The 24776-nt window shown below is 41.9% G+C and overlaps 1 protein-coding gene across 1 annotated transcript; it reads right to left on the reverse strand.

Moving 5' to 3' along the window:
• Window positions 1-8090: 8090 nt before the first annotated feature.
• Window positions 8091-24756, reverse strand: LOC128746366 (zinc finger protein 62 homolog). Its single transcript, XM_053843420.1, has 4 exons — window positions 24668-24756; window positions 24291-24592; window positions 9653-10690; window positions 8091-8394 (listed from the first exon to the last, which is right to left on the reverse strand). The coding sequence occupies exons 2-4, from the start codon at window positions 24563-24565 to the stop codon at window positions 8091-8093; spliced, it is 1617 nt and encodes a 538-aa protein (XP_053699395.1). The 5' UTR covers window positions 24566-24592; window positions 24668-24756.
• Between the last annotated feature and the right edge of the window lie 20 nt (window positions 24757-24776).

A 24776-nucleotide genomic window follows, 5' to 3' on the forward strand; every position in this document is an offset into this window, starting at 1 on the left:
GGTAATTAGCTGCAAATAAGCATTGTCAGCACCAGGGTTAGTTTAGAGAGGTTTTCTGATGTTCAAATTTGTTTTTCACCCTCGCTGGGTTACCCTTGACGATCACCGAAATTTTCAAAGCGGAAACTGTTGAATGTATGAACAACGTCGATGGTTGCTAACCAATCGTTCCGCGCACTTCTGTTCTACAAACTGTGAAAACTAGATCACCTATTTTAACTCACCTTGGTCAGCACTCTAAGAAGGCTAGCAGTAAAGTAGCCGCATATTTTGCCAAAATAACATTTAAGGCGACTTAAATGCTTATTAGCTTATCTTCCAGTGAACTGCGCAGGATCCAGTTAATTATCCTGATGGGTGTTTAGCTAAACCGCTCCACTATTCACATGCTGAGAACGCTCCGAGCTGTGTTCTACAGTACGGTGATCCTTCAGCGCTTGATTCGACATGAAAGTGCTACTGCATATCTCACATTTGAACAGCATTTCAGTAGTATTGGAACCTGACGATAATAGATGTTTCATTTTGTGAAAATGGAGACTACCTTTTTGGCAGAATCGGGAACTACACTGGTCACATTTGTAAGGTTTTGGTTCAACGGATGTGTGCATCACCGATGTGTGGATTGCTTTGTGCATGTATAATCCAGAACGGGACTTGTAAGATGCGCCGCAAATGTCGCAAATATGTTCTCGCCCACCTGTGTGTCGATCCATATGCTCAACAAGCGCATAGTTGTGCCTAAAGACTTTTCCGCATGTCAGACACTTGTGTGAGCAATCCATCAGGTTAAACTTGGGGTCATGCATTTTCAGGTGCTGGGTTAATTGAGCTTCCAAGTGAAAACTTTGATTACATTCTGAACATTTAAAATTCTTTTCCAGTGTATGGTTTTTGACCTTATGATAATTAAGATCTCCGCGTTTGATGAAAGTTCTGTGACATATGTCACATTCGAACGGTCGCTCTCCGGTGTGAGTTCTTAAGTGTATCTTGAGAGCATAATTAATGGGGAATTTTCGATCACAGATATCACAAGCGTATTTCCAGTCATCGGATTTGTGATGTTTTTGGTGTTTCTGTAAAGCAGCGGGTGTTTTAAAGGATGCATTGCAGAGGTCACATTCGAAAGCTCGCTCATCGCTATGAATAAACATATGCTTCGTGAGCAAATATCGAAGTAGAAAATCTTTTCCACAAACCGGACACCGGTGCGGGCGTTCCGAGCTGTGCCACTTCAAGTGGCTCGTAAGCATATATTTTTTATGGAAATGTTTACCGCATACGTTACACGAGAATTTTTTTTCCGATGTGTGTTCTATAATTTTATGGTGCCGCAGTGACCTGAAGGATGTACAAATTTTACCACATATGTCACATTCTACAGATTGCGTCGTCATGGTGTGAATTTTCATGTGTATCGCAAGATTTCCTTTTCTGTTGTATCCATTGCCGCAGATATCGCATTTATACGAAATATGCTCCGAACTGTGTTTTATAATACGGTGTTCCTTGAGGTTTTGATTTGACGTAAAAGTTTTACTGCATAGCTCACATTTGTACAGCGGTTTGCACTTATCCCGCCTTTTCTTCTGCATTTTCGGCATTCCATCAGAATTGGAACTTGGCGGTAGGTGTTTCTTTTTGTGAGCACTGAGACTACGCTTATGAACGAATAGAGAACTACACTGGTCACATTCGTAAGGTTTTGGATGAACGGATGTGGATGTGTGGATTTTCTTGTGCTGGCGTAAACTAGCACGTGACTTGAATGACACACCACAGATGTCGCAAGTGTGTTTCGGTTGACTGCCACTGCCAGTAGGAGGGTCCGCTTTCGAAGCGTGTGAGTTGCTGCAACAAAAGTAAAGCGATTGATAGATTGGTGGGATAAATACATCCACTTTTAAGTGGAGCTAGCTAGTTGAGTATTGCAAGTCGCATATAAATTTTAGAATCTAATCGAATAGAAAAAATAGTTGAAGTAGTTATTATCCCACCCTATTGACATCTTCATATCAAGCTGCAGCTGAATGACAGTTGAATTTTTTAATTGTTCTTGATTTTTGTGGTTGGAAGTCTGAAAACACGAAAACCCTCCTTTCCCCCCGTGGTTCACGTTAGCCCAGTCCTTCACCCCCTTGTTCGACGGACGTCGTTTGCGAATGACGCCTAAGTGCGAGCAGCCTACGAAATCTTTCTTACTGCCGTCCAAAGTGTATTGACCACCTCCTCGACATCGCTATCTTGGTCTACACAGTTTGACAGTACCCCCATTAAGTTGGACTCCTCACTATTGTACCCCAAACAACAATGCCCATCGCATTGATTTTCTATGAAGTGATTTCCCGCCCAGTATTTTTGACGTTTCGGTTTCAGTCACAGAAAAATGGCGACGTGCCGGGTGGTCGGTATTGACATATTTAAAGGAATGATCGCATTGACGTTTACTAACACTGACAAAATAGTTACGAAAATGCATATATTTTATACGGAATTGTTACAATACATAAACATTTGGCCTATTACCAAACCTTCCCTTTAATACACTTTGACTGCCGTCAACGCAAATAGGATTATCTAAATCTTGCAAGCAGCAAGAGTTTTATGAGATACTTTCGAATGATATAGCAAGCTGCAAACTTGCACTTCCTCTTTGAGAGGCCATGAGCGACTTTTGACGTAGGACTACGTCTTGGTTTACTATACTGGGACTGGGTAGCACTTTGAAAACGTAGAAAACGAAAATAGAAGTGTAACGTTTGAAGGAAAGATTTTAAATGCTAATAACTACTAAACTACTGAACGAAACTGAACAATTTATGTGTCGTTGGATAGATAAAATGGCCAGCAATTTTATGGGGGGATAAGAGAGCAATTTTAGGGAGGGCGTAAGAGGGGGGGCTCCAATGCAAATGAAACACAAATTTCCTCAAAACTTGAGAATAAATCAAGCAAATGGAACCAAATTTGGCATGTGAGGGTTTCAGAAGGCAGGATTTCTTTCTACGGTGTACTGAGATCTCTTCTCTTCTAATGGGGGGGGGGGCTCCCATACAAATGAAATACAAATTTCCTGATAACTCTTAAACTAATCAAGCAAATGGTATCAAATTTGGCATGTGGGCGTTTTTGAAAGCATGCATTTATTTTGAATTTATTTATTTTATGATGGTTTGAGACCCCTCACTCCTGTGGTAGGAGGATAAGGACTCTCATACAAATACAACAGAACTTTTTGCGTATGTGCAGTGGTTGGAGAATTCGCGAAAAAGCGATCATTTGAATCGATGAACATCCCTCATGAACATACACTATTCACCTGCCTCGCCGAATTTTATCACGAACAGAACCTCAATGTGAACATCAGAATTCGTTCAAAAATTGAATATTGAATATTGAGTGCGTTCGATTTATCGGATATAGAATGCCCGGGGACGCCGGAAAGTATTCAAAATAATATTACCACGAAAAGGGAATAGTTTAAAGTAGTGTTAGTGGCTTTACAAGCAGCAGAAGACGGTTAATCGCACTTTTGCGTTGCTCACGATATTCCTATATTCAGCGAAGCTACAAAGCGTGAATGTATGTTGCTCATTGTTATAGGCGAATTGAACCACTCGCGTAGCTGTTTTATCATGATAAAAACCGTTTGCCGATGCTCGGCGTATCTATTCATTTTGCGAGTTTTCCAACCTCTGCGTATGTGGCATATTTTCTGCTATGTAACAAGCGATTAACTGTGAAAGTAAACTAGTTAAACCTTCTAGGAACAAGAGACAGTGAATCTAAAAGAGTAGGACATTCGAATGGCACGTCATATTTGTGATGAACGTGCTTTGGCTTTAATGTTATTTGTAACCAATGACTCTTTTAAAGGCCACAAGCGAGTTAAAGTAAAATTATTGAAACATATCAAGCTACATTAATAAAATTAGTGGACAAGACACAAACACGTATCACTCTTACAACATTTAAGGATAAAAACAATATTAATAAAAATTATTTTTACCTACGAGTCGACCGGTTTCAGGCATTCTAAGCCGAGGGGCAAGACACTTCATAATATTATCATAATATTAATATATTAGGCTCTATTAAAACCCTATAAATGTATAAATAAATGTAACTTTATAGGGCTTTCGGTTATATTATGGGTGGGAAAGGTCAATATATTAAGGTTGGAAAAATATTTCCATAGGGAAAAGTAATATATTTTCGACAGTGTCTTGCCCCTCGTTCTAAGCCTATCATCAGGACGATGCCGATGTCCAACTGATTACGTATTGTTTATCTGGTTGTATCCACGTCGAAGAGCGGGAGAAATTGTTAAACTTGATCTCACTTTTTAGCCAATCCAAAGAGAGGGGAAATTATTGGTGTATCATCTCCATATTAAGCTACACATAATCATATTCAATACAATAATCTGTGGGCTGGTCATTCATTACCATTTCAACCTTTATGATGCACACAAGTGATTTTTGAAAGAAATCTATGTCTCAAAGGTTGCAGGCGTTGTACTTATGAAACCCCGTCCACGTATTTTCAAAGCCACCATTGCATTCAATGAAGAATTGAATCTGAATTTTTCGCTCTTTTCTTTTCAACATTCACTTAAACAATGGCACTCATAGATTCTTATAAACATACATATGCCAGAAATGCAGTTTACATTAGTCTTTGGTTGATTATCTGATATAGTCCTACGTCACCCTTTCGTACAACCCTTAGGGCTGTATACCTTGTAGTTTTTTTTAACAATTGCTTTTTATTTCAGATTTCGATTCCGCTTGTTTTGACACTAGTTTTGTAGTGATCCAACTACACTGTGTCTTTTAATTTGCAAGACTTTTCGCATCAACCAATTTTACCAAACCTTGGCTTGGAATTGTTCTTTTAATTGCATTGTTTAAGGAACTTTAAGGAAACTAAAGCAAGGTAGGTTCGATCACTTTAACTCAGTTTTGATTCATTTGACAGTTCCTTCTCAGCCGAGCAAAATTTGATGAAGTAATATATGGGACATATGTAGAACTAGTTATTATCTACAATTTTGCTGAATACAGTTTTACTGTACCTTTTGTATTTATGGTTCTATAATGCTACTGTGTTACCTGGCTCACTGCGAAATGCGTTGTATTCGCGGGATCGTGTTGGTTCGAAAGGTTTCGAAAAATATCGCCCTTGTATCGAAAATATCGTTAATTTTGATCACTAAAAATAATGTACTTAAACGTTATATTTCATGTGCCAGTAGTACGCAATAATTGTATTGTGAAACTGAATTGTTATTTATGCAACTTTTTACAAATTAAATGCAATAACAAAAGCACAACTTATAAAAAATCGTTTGTTATCGATATTAACTGCATATGCGTTATAAACGAATAAAACGTATGGTTACGTTTTATTTCAATAATACGCATATTCGCAGTGAGTCAGGTAAAACAGTAGTGCCTGTTTAGTAACTAAATGAACGTTCATTTAGTCACTAAAGAGTGACTAGCATTGCAGCGCCATAACTACAAAAGCTACAGCAAAACTTTATTCAGCAAAATTGTAGATAATAACTTGTTCTACTAATATTTCATATATCACTTTGTCAAATTTGGCTCGACTGAGACGGTACTCTCAAATGAATCAAAATTGAGTCAAAGTGATCGAACCATCCTTGAACTAAAGTCAGTAAAATAACCTAATTAAATTATATGTTTCCAGCCACGTGCAACTAGCAAGAAATTTTTACTTTTTCGCTGCGATACTCTGCCCAACACCTATTCTTTTTCTTTAAGTGTTTCTTCATGTGCCGTCTAATACCGTTTTTACTAGCAAAATGCGAACTGCGACCCAAGTTTTGAAATTGCTCTCATTCATCCATTTTCAATCCGAATTTCACGATCGGTTCCGGAACATCCGGTACCCGGTTTTTGAGCACAATTTTGAATTTTAGGATGATTTATATTGCGACATGTCAAATTTCATCACATTGATAACATAAAACTATGTGCTGCTGTATGGCCAGTCCCTCTACCGCCTGGCACTTCAATCCTCCTGGAACGCCGCATATGGGCGGCATCTGGGAAAGCATGGTGGGATCGGTAAAGACAGCAATGCGACCACTGGATGATGGAAGGAAGCTGACGGACGAGATTCAGGCGACAATCCTTGCGGAAGCGGGGATTAATATGCGTCCGCTGACCTACTTGCCGCAAGATTCGGTAGAAACGGAGGCGCTGACCCCAAATCACTTTCTCAGGGGAACAAACATGAAAGGTGGGCCAACGGAACTTGTTGAGGTACTGTACTGCGAAATGACTATCAGCGATCGCAGTAGCTCGCGGACAAAATGTGGGCTAGATGGATCAAGCAGTACCTGCCGACCATCAACAGCCGATCAAAGTGGTTCGACGACCAGAAGCCGCTAGAAGAGGGCGACTTAGTTTTCGTGGTCGACGGTACAAACCGGAAGAGCTGGAAGCGTGGCATCGTGGAGGCAGTGATCACGGGATCAGATGGAAGAGTACGATAGGTAAGACGTAAGAACTGCATACCGTAAGGTTCAAAGACGTGGTTTGGTGAACTTGGCAGTGTTAGGCCCCGTACAGAGTAAACGCGACACGACTTCGCTCTCATGTTGCTAAATGCACAGTCCTGCTTCGGGCGAAAAAGGGCTGCGCGTATAACTACAGCAAGAAATGTCGCTTCGCGTCGCATGTCGCTTGCACTCTGGCGGTACCCTTAGAGGTTCAGTAAATCCGGATTTCCGGAAGTACCGAATATTACGGGCGGGGGTGTTGCAACAGCGCAGTAGCATATCTGGTAACACTGCGCTGCGGTACGTCAAATGAGTGCTGCTGTTAAGATACAATGTGATACATACAGGTGTGGCAATGTTGGTTAAGTAGTGTTAGTGCAATGAAGAAATTTCATCATGGTGTGGGTGGAATCGTAAATCGACCAATCACGATGAAGCGTGACGTCAAACTCCAAAAACAAACCCCATTGTCCGATGCGGTTTGTTTTTGGAGTTTGACGTCGTTTTCTGATTTTTCGCTACTAATACCATCAAATGTCTTCATCTGCCACACCTTTTTAAACCTTATTGGTTAAGATAGAGATAGAAGGAAGATATAGACCAAATCAAGGTGACTTCATCTGGCAGATACTGGCGCCCTTGTTTACAAACAGACCGCAGAGTCAAAAAAGTTGAGGCTGTTTAAACGGCAAGTTTGTTGTTTAAACCGAGTTTAAACAGCATTAGGACTAAATTTTAAAGCCATTATGCCTGTAAAATGCTAAAAAACACGCTACATTCGCTATAAACGGAAAGGAAAGTTTTCCAAAATGTAAACAAGGGTGCCAGTATCTGCCAATTGACGGTATGATGATTTGATCTATAAATAAACAAGATGTAGTAGGTGTAGGTGTAGCTGTAGATGTAGTAGTACAGTGGACCCCCGTTCGTTTGAACGATTCCTCATGCAAACTAACGGGGTTACTTTTTAAAATCTAATTTCTCCCGCTCTTCGACGTGGATACAACAACTGGTAACCCGAAATATGCTGAAACCTGTGTGAACTGGCCGCCCTGATCTTTGTTATTGTTTTGGTGGTTTGTTTTAGTTGGCAGTTGCAAGTGCGAATATTGCATTTTCCGATCGGATTTCTCTCTTAATCGTTAGGAAAACGCCTTTTGAAACAGATTAAACACGCTAGATCAATACAAACGAATCGAATAAATGATGTCATGTTGAGAATGACATTTGAACCATTTTTAATTTGCACGTCATGCAAACCAACGGGGTTCAAATTAAAAAGTGTTCAGATTAAAAATGGTCAAACGAACGGGGGTCCACGGTAGTAGTAATGCAATACAGTCCAGAAGATGAGTATATAATCGCTAAATAATGAGTATAAATCGTTACTAAAAGTAAACAAACCGTAGTTTGCTAAAAGTGAAATTTAAAGCTTATTTTTCGATTAAATAGTATTGAGCTTGGTTGTAGGAGGGACAAAATCATTCCGTAATCCTTTGTCGAGACCATACCATAGTATGTACGAAATCTTATATTTCGAAATAGTGTATATTTACCTGGAACTACCAATTCTATCGTCTTCATCAGCTGCTGCAGCAGGGGACGTTTCTGTCCCTTCATCAATACGTATGGCAGCAGTTGCTTGTTTCACAACTGGAGTATCATCACTGGCGGTCGCCGTTAGTTTATTTTCACAGGAGTATCCGGTAGTTTCGATTGGCTCATCCTTTACATCTAAGATATCGCTTATAATAAACTCTTCAACCTTTATCGCAGTGGATTCTTCCAACTTTATTGAAGTTGAATTTTCCATTTCGTTTCGCATTCTCGTGACCGCTAGGTACAGCAATGCACTTCTAAAAACGCAATGTTCTATGAAAAACACTAAATTTCTGATCTCGGTAACACCCAAAAACTTTTTTTAACATTCGTAAAAAATGTAGATAAATCAAATCAGAGTTGAAACCGTCACCGCGACCCGGTAAATACTTTACACTTAACACTGATGTCAACAACAAACAAAAACATGACGTACACGCCAAACAAGATTCAACCAACAATTGAAATAACACCCAGCTAAGTGAAATGGTGGAAATGGTAAAATCGGTAAAATCAACTGTGAATTCTCGTGTAACTTTTCATAAGGACTTAAGAAGTAAATATTTATTTAACAATGAGATTCAGATTCATTTCGTGTCTCTTGTGTTTCGCTTATCATGGCGGTGGAAACGCACTTTAATACATCAGCATTGCTCATGAATCGATTACTGGCTTCACTAGCTAGCAAAACGGTAAGAAAATTTTCGCTGAAATGCTAAATGCCGTCGCAATAATTGGCACAGAGTAATTAACACTCCGGAAAGTCCGTCGATGTAACTTAGGTTACGCCAAGACCGACATCAAGACTACGCTGAATCTAGCAATTTGTAAAATTTTTCGCACCGGCTGATCTGCTACTAAATCTTGGCTTGGAGAGCATTCATTTACAATTTAATTTAATATCAATAACTTAAAATAACTTAACTTAAATGTTTACGCTCACGTGTTAGTAGCAAGCAATTATTGTTGCTTTTTTATCGTGTTTCTTCTTTCTTCATTTTCAAATTATACAAATGGATCTTCCATCAGTGAACTGCGTCCTGCACAGGTCACATTTGTGAGGTTTGGATTAGAACCAGTTAATTATCCTGGATGGTGTTTAGCTAAACCGCTCCACTATTTACATGCTGAGAACGCTCCGAACTGTGTTTTATAGTACGGTGATCCTTCAGCGCTTGATTCGACATGAAAGTGCTACTGCATATCTCACATTTGAACAGCATTCCAGTAGTGTTGGAACTTGACGATAATAGATGTTTCGTTTTGTGAAAATTGAGACTTCTCTTCTGGCAGAATCGAGAACTACACTGGTCACATTTGTAAGGTTTTGGTTCAACGGATGTGTGGATTACTTTGTGCATGTATAATCCAGAACGGGACTTGTAAGATGCGCCGCAAATGTCGCAAATATGTTCTCGCCCACCTGTGTGTCGATCCATATGCTCAACGAGCGCATAGTTATGCCTAAAGACTTTTCCGCATGTCAGACACTTGTGTGAGCAATCCAGGTTTAACTTGGCGTCATGCATTTTCAGATGCTGGGTTAATTGAGCTACCAAATGAAAACTTTTATTACATTCTCGACATTTAAAATTCTTTTGGTTTTTGATCTTATGATAATTAAGGTCTCCGCGTCTAGTGAAAGTTCTGTGACATATGTCACATTCGAACGGTCGCTCTCCGGTGTGAGTTCTTAAGTGTACCGTGAGAGCATAATTAATGGGGAATTTTCGATCACAGATATCACAAGCGTATTTCCAGTCATCGGATATGTGATGTTTTCGGTGTTTCTGCAAGGCACCGGGTGTCTTAAAGGATGCGTTGCAGATGTCACATTCGAAGGCTCGCTCATCGCTATGAATAAACATATGCCCCGCGAGCCGATATTGAAATAGAAAATCTTTTCCACAAATCGGACACCGGTGCGGCCGTTCCGAGCTGTGCCACTGCAGATGGCTCGAAAGCATATGTTTTAAATGGAAATGTTTACCGCAAACTTTACACACGAAATTTTTTTCCGACGTGTGTTTTATAATTTTATGCTGCCGTAGTGATGTGGGGGAACAAATTTGACCACATATGTCACATTCTGCAGATTGTGTCGTCATGGTGTGAATTTTCATGTGTATCGCAAGATTTCCTTTTCTGTTGTATCCATTGCCGCAGATATCGCATTTATAAGAAATTTGCTCCGAGCTGTGTTTTATAATACGGTGTTCCTGCAGTGTTCGATTTGACATGTAAGTTTTACTGCATATCTCACATTTGTACAGCGGTTTGCCGGATGTGTTCTTATCCTGGTTTTTCTTCTGCATTTTGGAACATGACGGCAGATGTTTCTTTTTGTGAGCACTGAGACTACGCTTATAAACGAATTGGGAACTACACTGGTCACATTTGTGAGGTTTTGGATCACCGGATGTGGATGTGTGGATTTGCTTGTGCTGGTATAAACCACCACGTGACTTGTAGGATGCTCCACAGATGTCGCAACTGTATTTCGGTTGACTACCACTGCCAGCAGGAGAGTACACTTCCAAAGCGCGCGAGTTGCTGCAACGGAAAAGAAGCGATTGATATATTGGTGGGATAAATACACATCCCTGGCACGAACGTCATTCTAATACATTTTTCTTGAAGCCGTTTGAGCCAGGCTTGCTGGCTCGATTTTATATCAAATTTGATAGCAGATGTAAAAATTACGCAATCATAGGGTTCTATGCTTCAGAAAATTTGTCGCGTGTAGGATGTAGATAGTGAAAGATGTTCGTTTTTTGTGTTAACGACAACGTAAGATAGGAAAAATTCTGATTTTTGAGTCTTATTTTTCACGATAAACAAAAGAGGGGAAGCAACACGCTGCAATCGTCATACTGCGCAGCATTAAATACATGCGTTGTCCCATAAATTTTGTTTCAAAATTTGTTGTCTACCTCTATTACCACCACTATCGAAGGCGGCTTCAGCTGACAGCTGTCGTGACAGGGATGTGAATAAATACGTCCACTTTTAAGAGAAGCATGGTAGCCGAGTATTGCAAGTCGGTTACAAATTTTAGAATCTAATCGAATAGAAAAAAATAGTTGAAATGGTTATTGTTGTACGATTAGAAGCTGTGGATTATGGAAATTGTTTAGATTTATCGCGCAATAAAACTAGTTCGATTACGCACGAAATAACTGAACGGTTTATTTAATGATCGAATAAGTGCAGAATGCAAAAGTGTACTTTGAACAAACCCGGTAAGAATTATCGGACGGACGTCGTCCGACACAAGCGTAACTTTTGCTTACGTCTGTCCGACGTCGCACGACAAATTCTTACTGGGAAGGTATGTTTTCTCGGACTGCATGATAACCCATGATAACAGTGCAGGTGTGGCAAAGGTGGTAATAATCAGTGACGTCATGAATACCTCAACAGTTACATCCCACCCTATCGACATTTTCATATCGAGCTGCAGCTGAATGCCAGTTGAATTTTTTAATTGTTCCCCTCCCCGCCGTTCCCCCCGTAGTTCACGTTAGCCCAGCCCACCCCTCTGTTCGACGGACGTCCTTTGTGAATGACGCTTAAGTGCGAGCAGTCTACGAAATCTTTTTTACTGCCATTAACGTGACTATAGGACTATCTTTTTTTAAATAATCGCTATTTTTATTTCAGATTTCGATTTTACAGACCTGTCCGCTTATTTTGTAATGATCCGACTACACTGAATCTACTAATTTGTAAAACTTTTCGCATCAGCCGATTTGATACCAAAGCTTGGCTTGGAGAGCATTCGTATCAATGCTTTGTTGGATTTTGTGGAATTAGTTTCCTAAAAGTCTACCTAAAATAACATAACTTATGCGTTACCAACCACGTACAAGTAACAAGAAATTAGTTTTACTTTTCTACCGCGATAATCTGCCTAACACCTATTCTTTTTCTTTAAGTGTTTCTTCATGTGCCGTCTAATACCGTTTTTACTAGCAAAATGCGAACGGCACAGGTCACATTCGTACGGCTTCGGATCGACCGCGTGAATCATCTTGTGAAACGTTAGACCGCTGCGCGATCTATACCGTACCCCGCAGACGTCGCACTTGTGCGCCGGTTCCCGCGTGTGTTTTGTGAGTTTATGTTCGTTAAGTGCTCCCCGTTGGATGAAAGTTTTATGACACATGTCACACTCGAACGGCCGCTCGCCGGTGTGAGTTCCCAGGTGAAACCGGAGAGTATGTTTATTGGCGAATTCTCGGTCACAGATTTCGCAAACGGGTTTCCAGCCGGGAGGTTTTCGATCCGGTTGCTCTTTGGTGTGAGTTATCAAGTGATTCCTGAGAGTAATTTTGGTGGCGAATTTTCGGTTACAGATGTCGCAAGTGGGTTTCTGGTGGTCGGATATGTGGATTTTCCGGTGTTCCTGCAAGCTATTGGGTGCCTTAAAGGAGGAATCGCAGAGGTCGCATTTATACGGTCGCTCATCGCTGTGAGTACGCATATGCCGGAAAAGCACATTTGGAAATAGAAAATCTTTTGCACAAACCGGACACCGATGTGGGCGTTCCGAGCTGTGCCACTTCATGTGGCTCGTAAGCATATGGTTCATATGGAAATGTTTACCGCATACGTTACAAGTGAATTTTTTTTCGAACGTGTGTTTTATAAGTTTATGCCTTCGTAGTGAGTTGGTTGTGAGAATTTTACCACATAAGTCACATTCCAAAGTTCGCGTTGTGGTATGAATTTCCATATGCTTCACGAGAGTGTCTTTCCTCTTAAATGCATTGCCGCAGATGTCGCATTTGTGCGAAAGCTCCGCACTATGCCAATTTAGGTGCCTCTCCAACTGCTCTACCAAGTGAAACTCTTTACCGCAAATGTCGCATTTGAAATTCTTTTCCGTCGTATGTTCTATAACACGGTGAACCTTCAGTGTTGAATTTTTCGCAAAACTTCTACTGCATAAGTCACACTTGAACAGCGGTTTCTTTTGCTTATCAGGCATTGTAGAATTTGAACTCAGCCGTAAGTGCTTTGTCTTTTTGTGCAAATTGAGACTACCCTTTTGAACGAATTGAGAACTACACTGGTCACATTTGTAAGGTTTTGGATCAACGTTTGTGTGGATATTCCAGTGCGTGCGTAAACCACCACGTGTCTTGTATGATGCACCGCAGATGTCGCAAACATGTTTCGGTTGACTGCCATTGCCAGTAGGAGGGTCCGCTTCCAAAGCGTGCGAGTTGCTGCAACAGAAGAGAAGCGATTGATAGACTGGTGGGAAGAAAATTGAGAGTATTTAGAGTGCATCGCATGAACACTAACTTCTCCTTCTGCCTTACAACAAAGCACCAAAAATCGTTTTAGCGTAAACCTAGCGGAGCAGAAAAGATATCAATCACTGGTTATCTACGTCTTTTAAAGTCGCTGTTGACAGCGCAATAGTAGCAAGAAACCAGCCTTCAGCTGATGGTTTTCGAATCATTGCTTAAAAAGATAATAGCACGTATTGGATTTGTAGATTTAAATCGCGCTGTTTTGAGCCTTGATGCATAAAAATATTCAAACTAAAACCACGAGAAAACACCACCAGGGCAACTCCCTGGTGAAAATGTGCATTTGGAAACAATTTAACAGCGAATTTGTGATTTAACAGCACCAAGAACATACCTACTGCTATCGTCCTGTTTGGTCTGAGAGTTTATTGTCGTACCGTGTCTGAGAAGCCAAAGAGTGCCTTCATGTGATAGGCTGCTTGACCGCGCCTGATATTTCAATAGTGACTCGATAATTTTTTATTAGGTATATTCACTATATGTATTCATGCAAAGAACAATTTCTGATCGATTGATGATTTTATTGGATAAATTAAGGACGCAAAAATGACGTAAGATTGTGTAAAAACAATGCTTTTATAAGGTCAGAAGAAAATTTTAATACCAAATGGCGATTTCAGGTGTTTTCTGTAATGTTGTTCAAGCGAAAATTTTACCTTGGGTGCTCGGAATTTTTTAATTAAAATAAAAGTATTAAAATAGGCCTCAGTGCACTTTTATTGAACGCACACGTGGCGTCTTCGGTGGCTATGCCAAGCACCGGATGTCTTAAAGGATGTGTCGCAGCGGTCGTATTCGAACAGGCGCTCATCGCTGTGAATACGCATATGTTCCGCAAGCTTCCATCGAAATAGAAATTTTTTTCCGCAAACCGGACACCGGTGGTGGCGTTCCGAACTATGCCCCTTCAAGTGAAAGCAAATATTTCATATGGAAATCTTCACCGCACACGTTACACGCGAATTTTTTTTTTGATGTGTGTTTTACAATTTTATGGTGCCGTAGTGTATCCAGCTTTATACGCGCTAGAATGGTGGACGCTATAAATTGTGTTCGTAATATGCGAACAATCTTTTTGACAACTCTGCATCCATCAAAACTGGGCACTCTTTATAATTTACTACATAATTCTCATTGGAACTTTTTTTTCAGGTAGGTGTTTCTTTTTGTGTAAATTAAGGCTAGTCTAAATAGTCGAAAAACGCAAGTCGGTTTGAACCTGGTCCAGGGGCGGACTGGCCCACCGGGCAACTGAGCAAATGCCCGGTGGGCCCCAGTAAAAATTTCGGCGTTACACAAAATGAGATTTTCCAAAAATTTTATTTCAGTTAAACTCTATTTACGACTCACGAATGTTCAATTGCTGGGGCCCCATGATTCATGAAATCATTTAAGTTGAGCTGTTGAGGTCCAAGCTCCGAAAATATTACCAGTTTCAAGTATTTGAAAGTAGAATTAGTATTTCATCCGCAGTTATTTGACTACTTATAAATATTGAACTGTTGGCTTAGGCTCCATACTTAGTTTACTTCAGTGGCGACGATCCGTTATCGATCCCGCGCCGAATGAATTATGGTCCTCCAGTACTCAATCCTGGGCTACCTTTCTTCAAACCCCTCGAACACAAGCTGAACGTGCATCATCCTCGATAGCGCACATCTATCAGTGCGATGTCTACTCCGAAGTCTACGGCCTCTTCTTGATTCTCTGCTTAAAATAATTTTGGCTACTCTTTCGTCGGGCATTCTAGACACGTGACCAGCCCAGCGCAGACTGCCATATTGTACTATCTTCATTATAACAGCATATTTTCATTCTTAATACAGCTCGTGGTTCATGCGTCTGCGCTACACTCCATTTTGGATTTTGCAAAATTTTACGCTAAAACCATAAGCATTCGTCGTTCCGCTTCTTTTAGCGTCCATGATTCATGTCCGTAAAGGGCCACCGAGAGGATTAGTGTTCTCTAGAGCGTCAGTTATATGGGAATTTGCTAGCTACGGGACTTCAGCTACAAAATGTAATGCCTGCGTAAAGGCCAACTCGCAGCTGCAATAAGTCGTTTTATTTTGCGACTTACATCGTTGTCACATGTCACGAGCATACCAAAATATATTCAGTTCCTCTTCGGCACCAACACCATTTGGATTTCCACGCCATGTACTTCGTTTTGGCGGTGTTAAAGATAAGTCCCAATTTTTCAATAAATGACCTAAAGCTTCTTTCGCTGCTCTACTTTTGATTTCGGTGATATCGACGACATCCGCGTCGTTTGACTGAATCGTATGCCGCGTTGAAATCCATAAAAATATGATGAGTCTGCAAGTTGCACTCCCGGAACTCGTCAGTTACTAGACGCAGGGTAAATATTTGATCCATCGTGAACCGACCCTCATGAAAACCAGCTTGATACTCGCCGACGAAGAGCTCAGCTAAAGGACTCAGTCTAAAACACAGGATAGGGAGAGCACCTTATAGGCAAAATTGAGCAATGTAATGTCTCGATAGTTTTTACTCTCAAGTCGATGTCCGTTTTTAAAATTATGGGAAATGAGGCCAATCAACCACTCCCCGATGTTTATTTTCCTCCCATATTCTGTTCCTGACAATAAGGTGGCGAATTGTTTCGTACAGCTGCTCGCTTCCCAGTTTTAGAAGTTCAGCCAGGATACCATCCTTTACAGCGAACCGTTTTTCAGCTCACTGATTGCTCTTTTGACCTCTTCCTGTGTTGGCGGCTCCACAGTTTGGCCGTCGCTCAAAATTCTTATATTGTGCCTGCTTATTTCGTGTTGACTTCTCTATTCAACAGCGTCTGGAAATACTCTTCCACCTGGCTGCTACCGTCGTTTTGTCAGTAAGCAGGTTGCCAGCACTATCATTGCACATCACAAGCATGGCAACATTTTTGCATCTGACCGTTTTGTACAAACTCCGTGTGTCGTTGCTGGCGAACCTCTCTTCTGGACTGGCGAGCACGTGCTCTTCGTACTGGCATTTTTAGACGGTGGGTTCTTTTTTCCGCAGCTCTACCAGGACGAACCAAAAATATTCGCGCAGAGTCTCGGGAATTCCTCACATTGGAATCATGTGAAGGAATTCTGCAAAGGATTCGCACAGAATACCTTGCTTATAGAAGCAGGATTCTTATAAGAGAATCGAAGAGTTTAATCCCTGGGATAGCGATAACTCGACAGTCGGCACGGGAATCGCCTGCACTATGAACTGTTCTGACGTGTAGACGCAGTAAGCTACTCATATACGAAGTAATTTGCGGTTTCTTCACTAACCAGAATGACATTAGCTCTGGATCGGTTATGTAGGAGTGAGAGGGGAGCGAAGAGTGGAGGAGAGGATCCGGGAGTTTCATATTTGATGTTTTTAATATTATTCCTACTGCAAACAGCCTCAGCGAGGGCCTCAGCTGTCAAAAAATCTTTATATGTGGGCGTGGTGTAATACTTCATATTGAACTGTTGACATCCTATCATTTATAAAATAAGCTTATTTGATAGTTGCAATTTTGCATGTAATCTATACCTATAAAGAAGGATTTCTGTCTGTCTGTCTGTCTGTCCTGTGTTCCTTATAGAATCAAAAACTACTGAACCAATCGGCGTGAAAATTTGCATGTAGAGGTTTTTGGGGCCAGGAAAGGTTTTAGTGATGGTTAGAGACCCCTCCCCACACTAAGAGAGGGGGCTCCCATACAAATGAAACACAAATTTCTGCATAACTCGAGAACTAATCAAGCAAATAGAACCAAATTTGGCATGTGGGTGTTTTCGGTGACAAGAATTTATTCTAGGGTAATTTGAGACCCCTCCCCTCTTTATAAGGGGAATTATAACTCCTCTCCCCTTTAAGAGGGGGGGTTTCCATACAAATTTCCTCATAACTCGAGAACTAATCAAGCAAATGGAACCAAATTTGGCATGTGAAGGTTTTCGAGGGCAAGAAAATTTTCTATGTTGAATTAGGACCCCTCCTCACTTTAAGAGGGGGGGCTCCTGTACAAATGAAATACCAATTTCCTCATAACTCGAGAACTAATCAAGCAAATGGAACCAAATTTGGCATGTGTGTGTTTTTGAAGACAAAATTTTTTTCTATGATGAATTGGGACCCCTCCCCACTTTAAGAGGGGGGGGGCTCCTATACAAACGAAATACAAATTTCCTTATAACTCGAGAGCTAATCCAGCAAATGGAACCAAATTTGGCATGTAGGTGTTTTTGGAGGCAAGAATGTTTTCTATGATAAATAAGAACCTCTCCCCACTTTAGGAGGGGGGGCTCCTATACAAATGAAATACAAATTTCCTCATAACTCGAGAACTAATCAAGCAAATAGAACCAAATTTGGCATGTGGGTGTTTTCGGTGACAAGAATTTATTCTATGGTAAATTGAGACCCCTCCCTCTTTATAAGGGGAATTGTAACTCCTCTCCCCTTTAAGAGGGGGGACTTCCATACAAATTTCCTCATAACTCGAGAACTAATCAAGCAAATGCAACCAAATTTGGCATGTGAAGGTTTTTTTTCAATGATGAATTGGGACCCCTCCCCACTTTAGGAGGGGGGGTCCTATACAAACGAAATACAAATTTCCTCATAACTCGAGAACTAATCCAGCAAATGGAACCAAATTTGGCGTGTAGGTGTTTTTGGAGGCAAGAATTTTTTCTGTGATGAATTTGGACCTCTTCCCACATTAGGAGGGGGGGGGGGCTCCAATACAAATGAAATACAAATTTCCCCATAACTCGTGAACTAATCAAGCAAATAGAACCAAATTCGGCATGTGGAGGTTTTTGGAGGCAAAAATATTTTCTACGGTGAATTAGGATCCTTCCACACTTCAAGAGGGGGGCTTCTACACAAATGAAATACAAATTTCCTCATAATTCGAGAACTAATCAAGCAAATGGAACCATATTTGGCATGTGGGTGTTTTTGGAGGCAACCATTTTTCCCATGATGAATTAGGACTTCTTACCTTTTTAGGAGGGGGGGGGGGCTCCCATTCAAACGAAATACAAATTTGCTCATAACTTTAGAACTAATCAAGTAAATGGAACCAAATTTGGCATGTGAGAGTTTTAGATGGCAGAATTTTTTTTCTGTGGTGTATTACGACCCCTTTCCCTTTTAAGAGGGTGGGCTCCCATACAAATGAAATACAAATTTCCTTATAATTTGAGTACTAATCAAGCAAATGGAACCAAATTTAGCATGTAGGAGATTTTTGAGTCTTGAATTTATTTTATGATAGTTAGAGACCTCTCACCCCTGTGGTAGGGGGATATGGACTCTCATACAAATAAAACAGAAATTTTTGCGAAACTCAAAAACTAATCCAACTCGAGAAATTCGAGACTCTTCCATAAAACATTAATCAATAACAAGACCACAAAAACTATCTATAGTAACACTAGATCATTCAGGACGAGCCGGTCGCGAGTGTTGCCGGTGACCCGCCGTCGGAAGCGCCGCCCACTGGGGGGCTTGCAAAACTCGAGAAGTGACAAAGATCATCCGAGATTCATGATTTATGTACAACACAGGTTAATTTGTTGAACATTTGTTGAACAAACTGTTCAACATGCCGTTACAGGATGTTATTAAAGGAGCAACACACAGGTACAATCTTCAGCAAATCTAGTTAGTTAGTCTGAAACGAAATGGATATTGTCGATAGAACATCTATGGTGGTGGCTGAACAAACTAAAACTCAAAGTAGCGAAGATTGGGTTGAAGACAAATGCGTCCAAACTAAAGTACCGTGAACCGCTAATATGACGCACACGCTAAAAGCTGGTAACTCGGTCCTAATAACGACTGAGTTTGTTTTGTTTCGAGCATCGAGCCGCTATGCTGCCCGTTCTCCCGATACTCAAAACTCGACAGTGCCTGAGTGAGTGCCTTTTGTGTTAATTTACTATCATGAGAATATTGCAAACTGGGGCCCCTAATCTCAAAGGCCCGGTGGGCCCTTTGGCTCCCAGTCCGCCCCTGGGCATTCCCCGTCAAGCCAGTCATTTCGTGCACTCGAGGTTTCCACTCCTAGCACCACGGTTGCGGCCTCGTTAACGGCCGAGCGTATCCTACTCCATCCGTTTTCGAGGGTCGAAGCATCTAGCTCCACAGAGGAAGGCGGCTTTGTCGCGAGGTGTTAACCGTCGATAGTTTTGGGCGCACGTGTGCTACTACTAGATAATGGTCCGAGTTGATATCCGCACCCCGTAGGGAGAGTACGTTCAAGAAAAACCGGCGCTCGATGAGAATATGGTCGATTTGGTTCGAAGTTCGTTGGTCAGGAGATCTCCAGGTGGCTTTGTGGATATCTTTGTGGGGAAAGAAAGGGTTTCTGATCACCATAAGTCTCGGGAAGCTGCAAAGTTGGCCATTGTCGTTCGTGTCGGTGTGCAGGCTATGGGGCCCGATCACCGGTCTATACATTGCTTCCCTGCCGACCTGAGCGTTCATATTCCCGATGACGATCTTGATGTCCTATCGTGAGCAGTTGTCATACGTTGCCTCCAGATGTGCATAGTACGCTTCCTTCTCATCTACGGGTCTCCTTTCGTGTGGACAATGTACGTTTATGATGGTGTAGTTGAATAAACGGCCTTCTATCCTCACCACGCACATCCTCTCGTTGATCGCTTTCCAGTCCATTACTCGATTCTGCATTTTGCCCAACACTACGAACCCCGTTCCCAGCTCGTTGGTCACTCGACCGCTCTGGAAACTTTCGGGGTTCTAACTGATCGAGCAGCACCCTATCGCCTACAACAAAATTTAGCGATCTGCAGTTCCAGGTACCAAATCTCCATTCCATGTCCTTATTTTGTCGCCTTTGTCCATGCCGAATGTTTCGAGTAACGAAGAGCTACATATAGTTGAGAATTTTCAGACTATGAGAGATTCAAAACGATGACGGTTATATTGTTATTCAAAGGCGCACTCATCAAAAATATACTTGTGCTACAGTTTTAGCCTGGAGTATTATTATTCTGCGGCGGGGAGGCAGGCAATGCAGTGTATTATTATTCTGCATTGCCTACCTCCCCGCCGCAGTCGCGCCTTTCCTGCCACGCTCATCAGTCGTCCCGGCACTGCGTGTGGGTGTAGCGAAAGGGGCTTACAAAATTCCCTTCCAGACAAGCGCACTACCGCCAATTTAGATCCTCCCGTTGATTCGTCTCCCGTTTCTAGCACTTCATCCAACCGGTTACCGAACAGTACTCGCGACGTCCAGCAAAACATCCACGTGTACTACCAGAATGTAGGCGGAATGAATGCAAGCGTTCACGACTATCTCCGACCGGGTCGAGTAAGGGACGCCGTACTCCTCAAGGCTCATATGGCATCGGTCTCCACAATTTCTTCGGCAGCCTCCGCCCCTGATAATTTGCTAATTCTGGGAGATTTTAACCTCCCCGGGATTGATTGGCGTGAACGCGGCAACAGCTATCTGTCCGTCGACTTCAGTTCTGTAACTCCTCCCCCGATCAACACCGAGTTGTTCGACTGCTATAGTACAGCCACTGTGCAGCAAATTAACAAAATCACCAATGAAAACGGACGCTGCTTGGATCTCTGCTTCGCTAGTGTTTGCAGTCAGGCTCCAGAATGTATGTTGGCGTCTGCTCCACTCGTTAAAGATGTTCTCCATCATCCACCGCTATTAGTTCCGATTTATCAACATACACCATGCAAAACGACCGACTCACAGTTGTCTGTCTACTACGATTTCAACTGTGCCGATTTTGATGCGATCCAAGGTATACTAAACAGTATCGACTGGAACGCAGCCTTGGAAGAGAACAACGTAAACGCTGCCGCCTTGACCTTCTCGCATATTCTAAATTATATCAGCGACCGCCACGTGCCGAAAAAGACGATACGCATAGAGCCGCACCTGCCTTGGATAAACGCCACGCTACGTCGCCTTAAATCTGAAAGAAAGGCTGCCTTGAAGAGGTTTTCAAGGTATAAAACCCAATCTCTGCGAAACCACTATCAGGCTCTCAACAAGCGCTACAAAAAGTTAAGCCGACACTGCTTCCGCAAATACTTAAACAACGTTGAGCGAAGACTGAAGCGTAACCCCCAGTCGTTCTGGAAATATGTTAGTGCACAACGGAAAGACGACGGTCTTCCATCAGCCATGTTTCTTTGGATGGAACATTGCGACTAAATTGGATATGGTTTGTCAACTGCTCTCGCGGAAATTCTCCAGCGTCTTTGTCGATGAAAGGCTGTCCGAAACAGAAGTATCGACTGCTTTAGTCAGCGTTCCAAATCTCAGCGATTCTCTCACTAACCTGTCTATTGATGATTCTATGATCAAGCAGGCCGCTTTGAAGTTGAAAAGCTCAACTTCCAGTGGACCGGATGGCGTACCTTCAATATTTTTAAAGAACTGCATTGATGCCTTGGCTGCTCCCATCCGACGTCTGCTTGGAAATCCGCTTACATGTTTCCAGTTCATAAGAAGGGGAACAAAAGAAACATAGACAACTACAGAGGTATCTCTGCCTTATGTGCATTATCGAAACTCTTCGATCTCGTTGGGATCGTGCCAATTTCCTCGTTCGTCCAGCAATACATCGCTGATGAGCAACACGGATTCATGCCGAAGCGCTCAACGTCTACCAATCTACTAACGCTCACTACGTACGTAACAGACTGCTTTGACGACCGATCCCAGACGGACGTTATCTACACTGACTTCTCCGCCGCCTTCGACAAGCCAAATCATCAAATCGCCGTTGCAAAACTGGACAGACTGGGCATTGGAGGGCCGCTGCTTCAGTGGTTTAAATCGTATTTGACGAACCGTCCTATCAACGTGTCTCAATGACTTCACCTCACCGGCTTTCACCGCTTTTTCTGGAGTCCCACAAGGTAGCCACCTCGGACCGTTGGTCTTTGTTATTTATTTCAACGACGTCAACTTAATGCTCAAAGGTCCTCGGCTTGTGTTCGCCGACGATCTAAAACTGTTTTCGAAAGTCAACGATTCATCGGACACCCTCGCACTCCAGGAGCAACTGTTGATATTCGCTGGATGGTGCAAACACAATCGCTTGGTACTAAACCCCGACAAATGTGAAGTGATAACGTTCTCGAGAAAGCTGAACCCTATAATATTCGATTACCGATTGTCAAGTGTACCCTTACGCCGTGTAGATTGCGTCAAGGATCTTGGGGTACTGCTGGACTCTAAATTGACTTTCAAACAGCATGTTTCATTCGTTGTCGACAAGGCCTGCAGAAACCTGGGATTCATCATGCGTATCGCCAAAAACCTCAACGATATTTATTGTTTGAAATCACTCTTCTGTGCGTTGGTTCGCTCCAACCTCGAGTATTGCGCACCCGTATGGAGCCCGTATTACCAAAACGGCGTCATTCGAATAGAGTCGGTACAACGGAGGTTCATCCGCTTTGCCCTCCATAGGTTACCATGGAATGATCCGTTCCGGCTACCAAGCTACGAACAGCGCTGCAGATTAATCAACTTGGAGACCCTGCAAACACGTCGGGACGTAACTAGAGCCGTCTTCGTATCAGATGTTCTGACATCCCGGATTGACTGTCCTTGGATTCTAGGAAGACTAGACATCTTAACTCGGTCTCGCTTAACGCGGAACAATTCCTTCTTGGATATACCGCAACGGAGAACTAACTACAGTACTTTCGGTACTATAACCGGCTTACAATGGAATTTCAACCGTTTTGTGTCCTACTTCGACTTTGACGTCAGCCGCAACGTGCCGAAAACCCGATTTAGAGCTCTTGCTATTAGTTTTTAAGTAGTCAGTAGGTTAGAAAAATCTGTCGACTTTTAATTAATAAACAAAAACAATATGGAAATCTTTACCGCACACGTTACACGCGAATTTTTTTCTGATGTGTGTTTTACAATTTTATGGTACCGTAGTGTATAGGGCGCGTTATAAATTTAACCAAAAATGTCAAATTCGATAGCTTGTGTCGCGGTTAGTTTTCATATACGTCACAAGACTTCTTTTATTCTTATATCCATTACCGCAGATATCGCAAATCTGCGCGAACGCTCCGAGCAAGTCTGCAAATCGTCCGAACTGTGTGATTTCAGGTGGCTCTTCAAATACGGCATCATATGATACTCTCTACCGCAAATGTTGCATTTGAAATTCTTTTCTGTCGTATGTTTTATAATACGGTGAGTCTTCAGTGTTCGGTTATCCGAGAAAAATTTACTACATAAGTGGAACCTTTTTTTGACAGGTAGATGTTTCTTTTTGTGTAAATTAAGGCTAGTCTAAATAGTCGCAACACGCAAGTCGGCTTGAACCTGGTCGAGCCATCTAGCACGTTGGGCCCCTCTATTCCTGGTGTCGGTTGGGTTCTTAAAGAGAATGAATTTCACACTTGCAGAGAAATCTTCTGATTGTATTAGAAAAGGCCTTCCCGGAAGAGTCACCCCTGCGTTTCAGACGTACGCCAGACGTAGAGGGATATTGCTCACCCAGTCGGTCGCATCACCGTTTTTCTTGTTATTGATTATTGAGAAAGCTTTCCCAGGAATCCCAGAAATTAATAACGACTGTTTAAACGTACGCATATGTTAGGTTGTAAATGAACAAAATGTTGGCGGGTTATTCAGGTCGAGCGCCGAGCCCAACATCTTCTTTTGCCAGTCTGTTTCGCGGCGCTTAATACAGATTGATTTATGAATTCGGTATAAGAAAATGAAACGTCCATAATCAACTCTATGATAACAGCACCAGTAGAGTTCTTATTAAGATATGCACGAAATAGTGCAAACTTACCTAAAACTATCCGTGTTATCGTGTTTATCAGCCGCTGCAGTAGTAGGAGCCGTTTCAGTTACTTCATCAACGATGCCTAATGCAGCGGACGCTTGTTTCACAACTGGTGTACCATCTCCGGAGGTCGTCGTCGGTATAGTTTCCCAGGAACGTTCGCTAATTTCGATTGATTCACCCTTTACATCAAAGACATCGTTTATAACAAGCTCTTCAACCTTTATCGCAGCGGAATCTTCCAATTTTATTGAAGTTAAACTTTCCATTCCGTTTCGCATTCACGCAACCGCTAGACATATGCACTTCTGAAAACACAACGTTTAATGGTGAACATGAAAAACACTTAACTTCTAAGCTCGCTAACGCTAACTTGCTTTTACATTTTTTGTACGTAATCCAATAATTTATTGAATACAAAACCAGAGCTAAACCCGTGTCTTCTCAGAAGTAAAACATCAAGTAAACACATTCTCACTCACTCGGCCAGAA

Source organism: Sabethes cyaneus, chromosome 1 (genome assembly GCF_943734655.1).
Source record: "Sabethes cyaneus chromosome 1, idSabCyanKW18_F2, whole genome shotgun sequence".
Taxonomy (NCBI): Eukaryota; Metazoa; Arthropoda; class Insecta; order Diptera; family Culicidae; genus Sabethes; species Sabethes cyaneus.

Coding starts and splice junctions, on each gene's coding strand:
- LOC128746366 (XM_053843420.1), bottom strand. CDS start 24,565: ATGCGAAACGGAATGGAAAGTTTAACTTCAATAAAATTGGAAGATTCC. Junction 10,691..24,290: donor GATAACACGGATAGTTTTAG/GTAAGTTTGCAC, acceptor TTTCCGTTGCAG/CAACTCGCGCGCTTTGGAAG. Junction 8,395..9,652: donor CTGAAAATGCATGACGCCAA/GTTAAACCTGGA, acceptor TTGCGTTTTTAG/AAGTGCATTGCTGTACCTAG.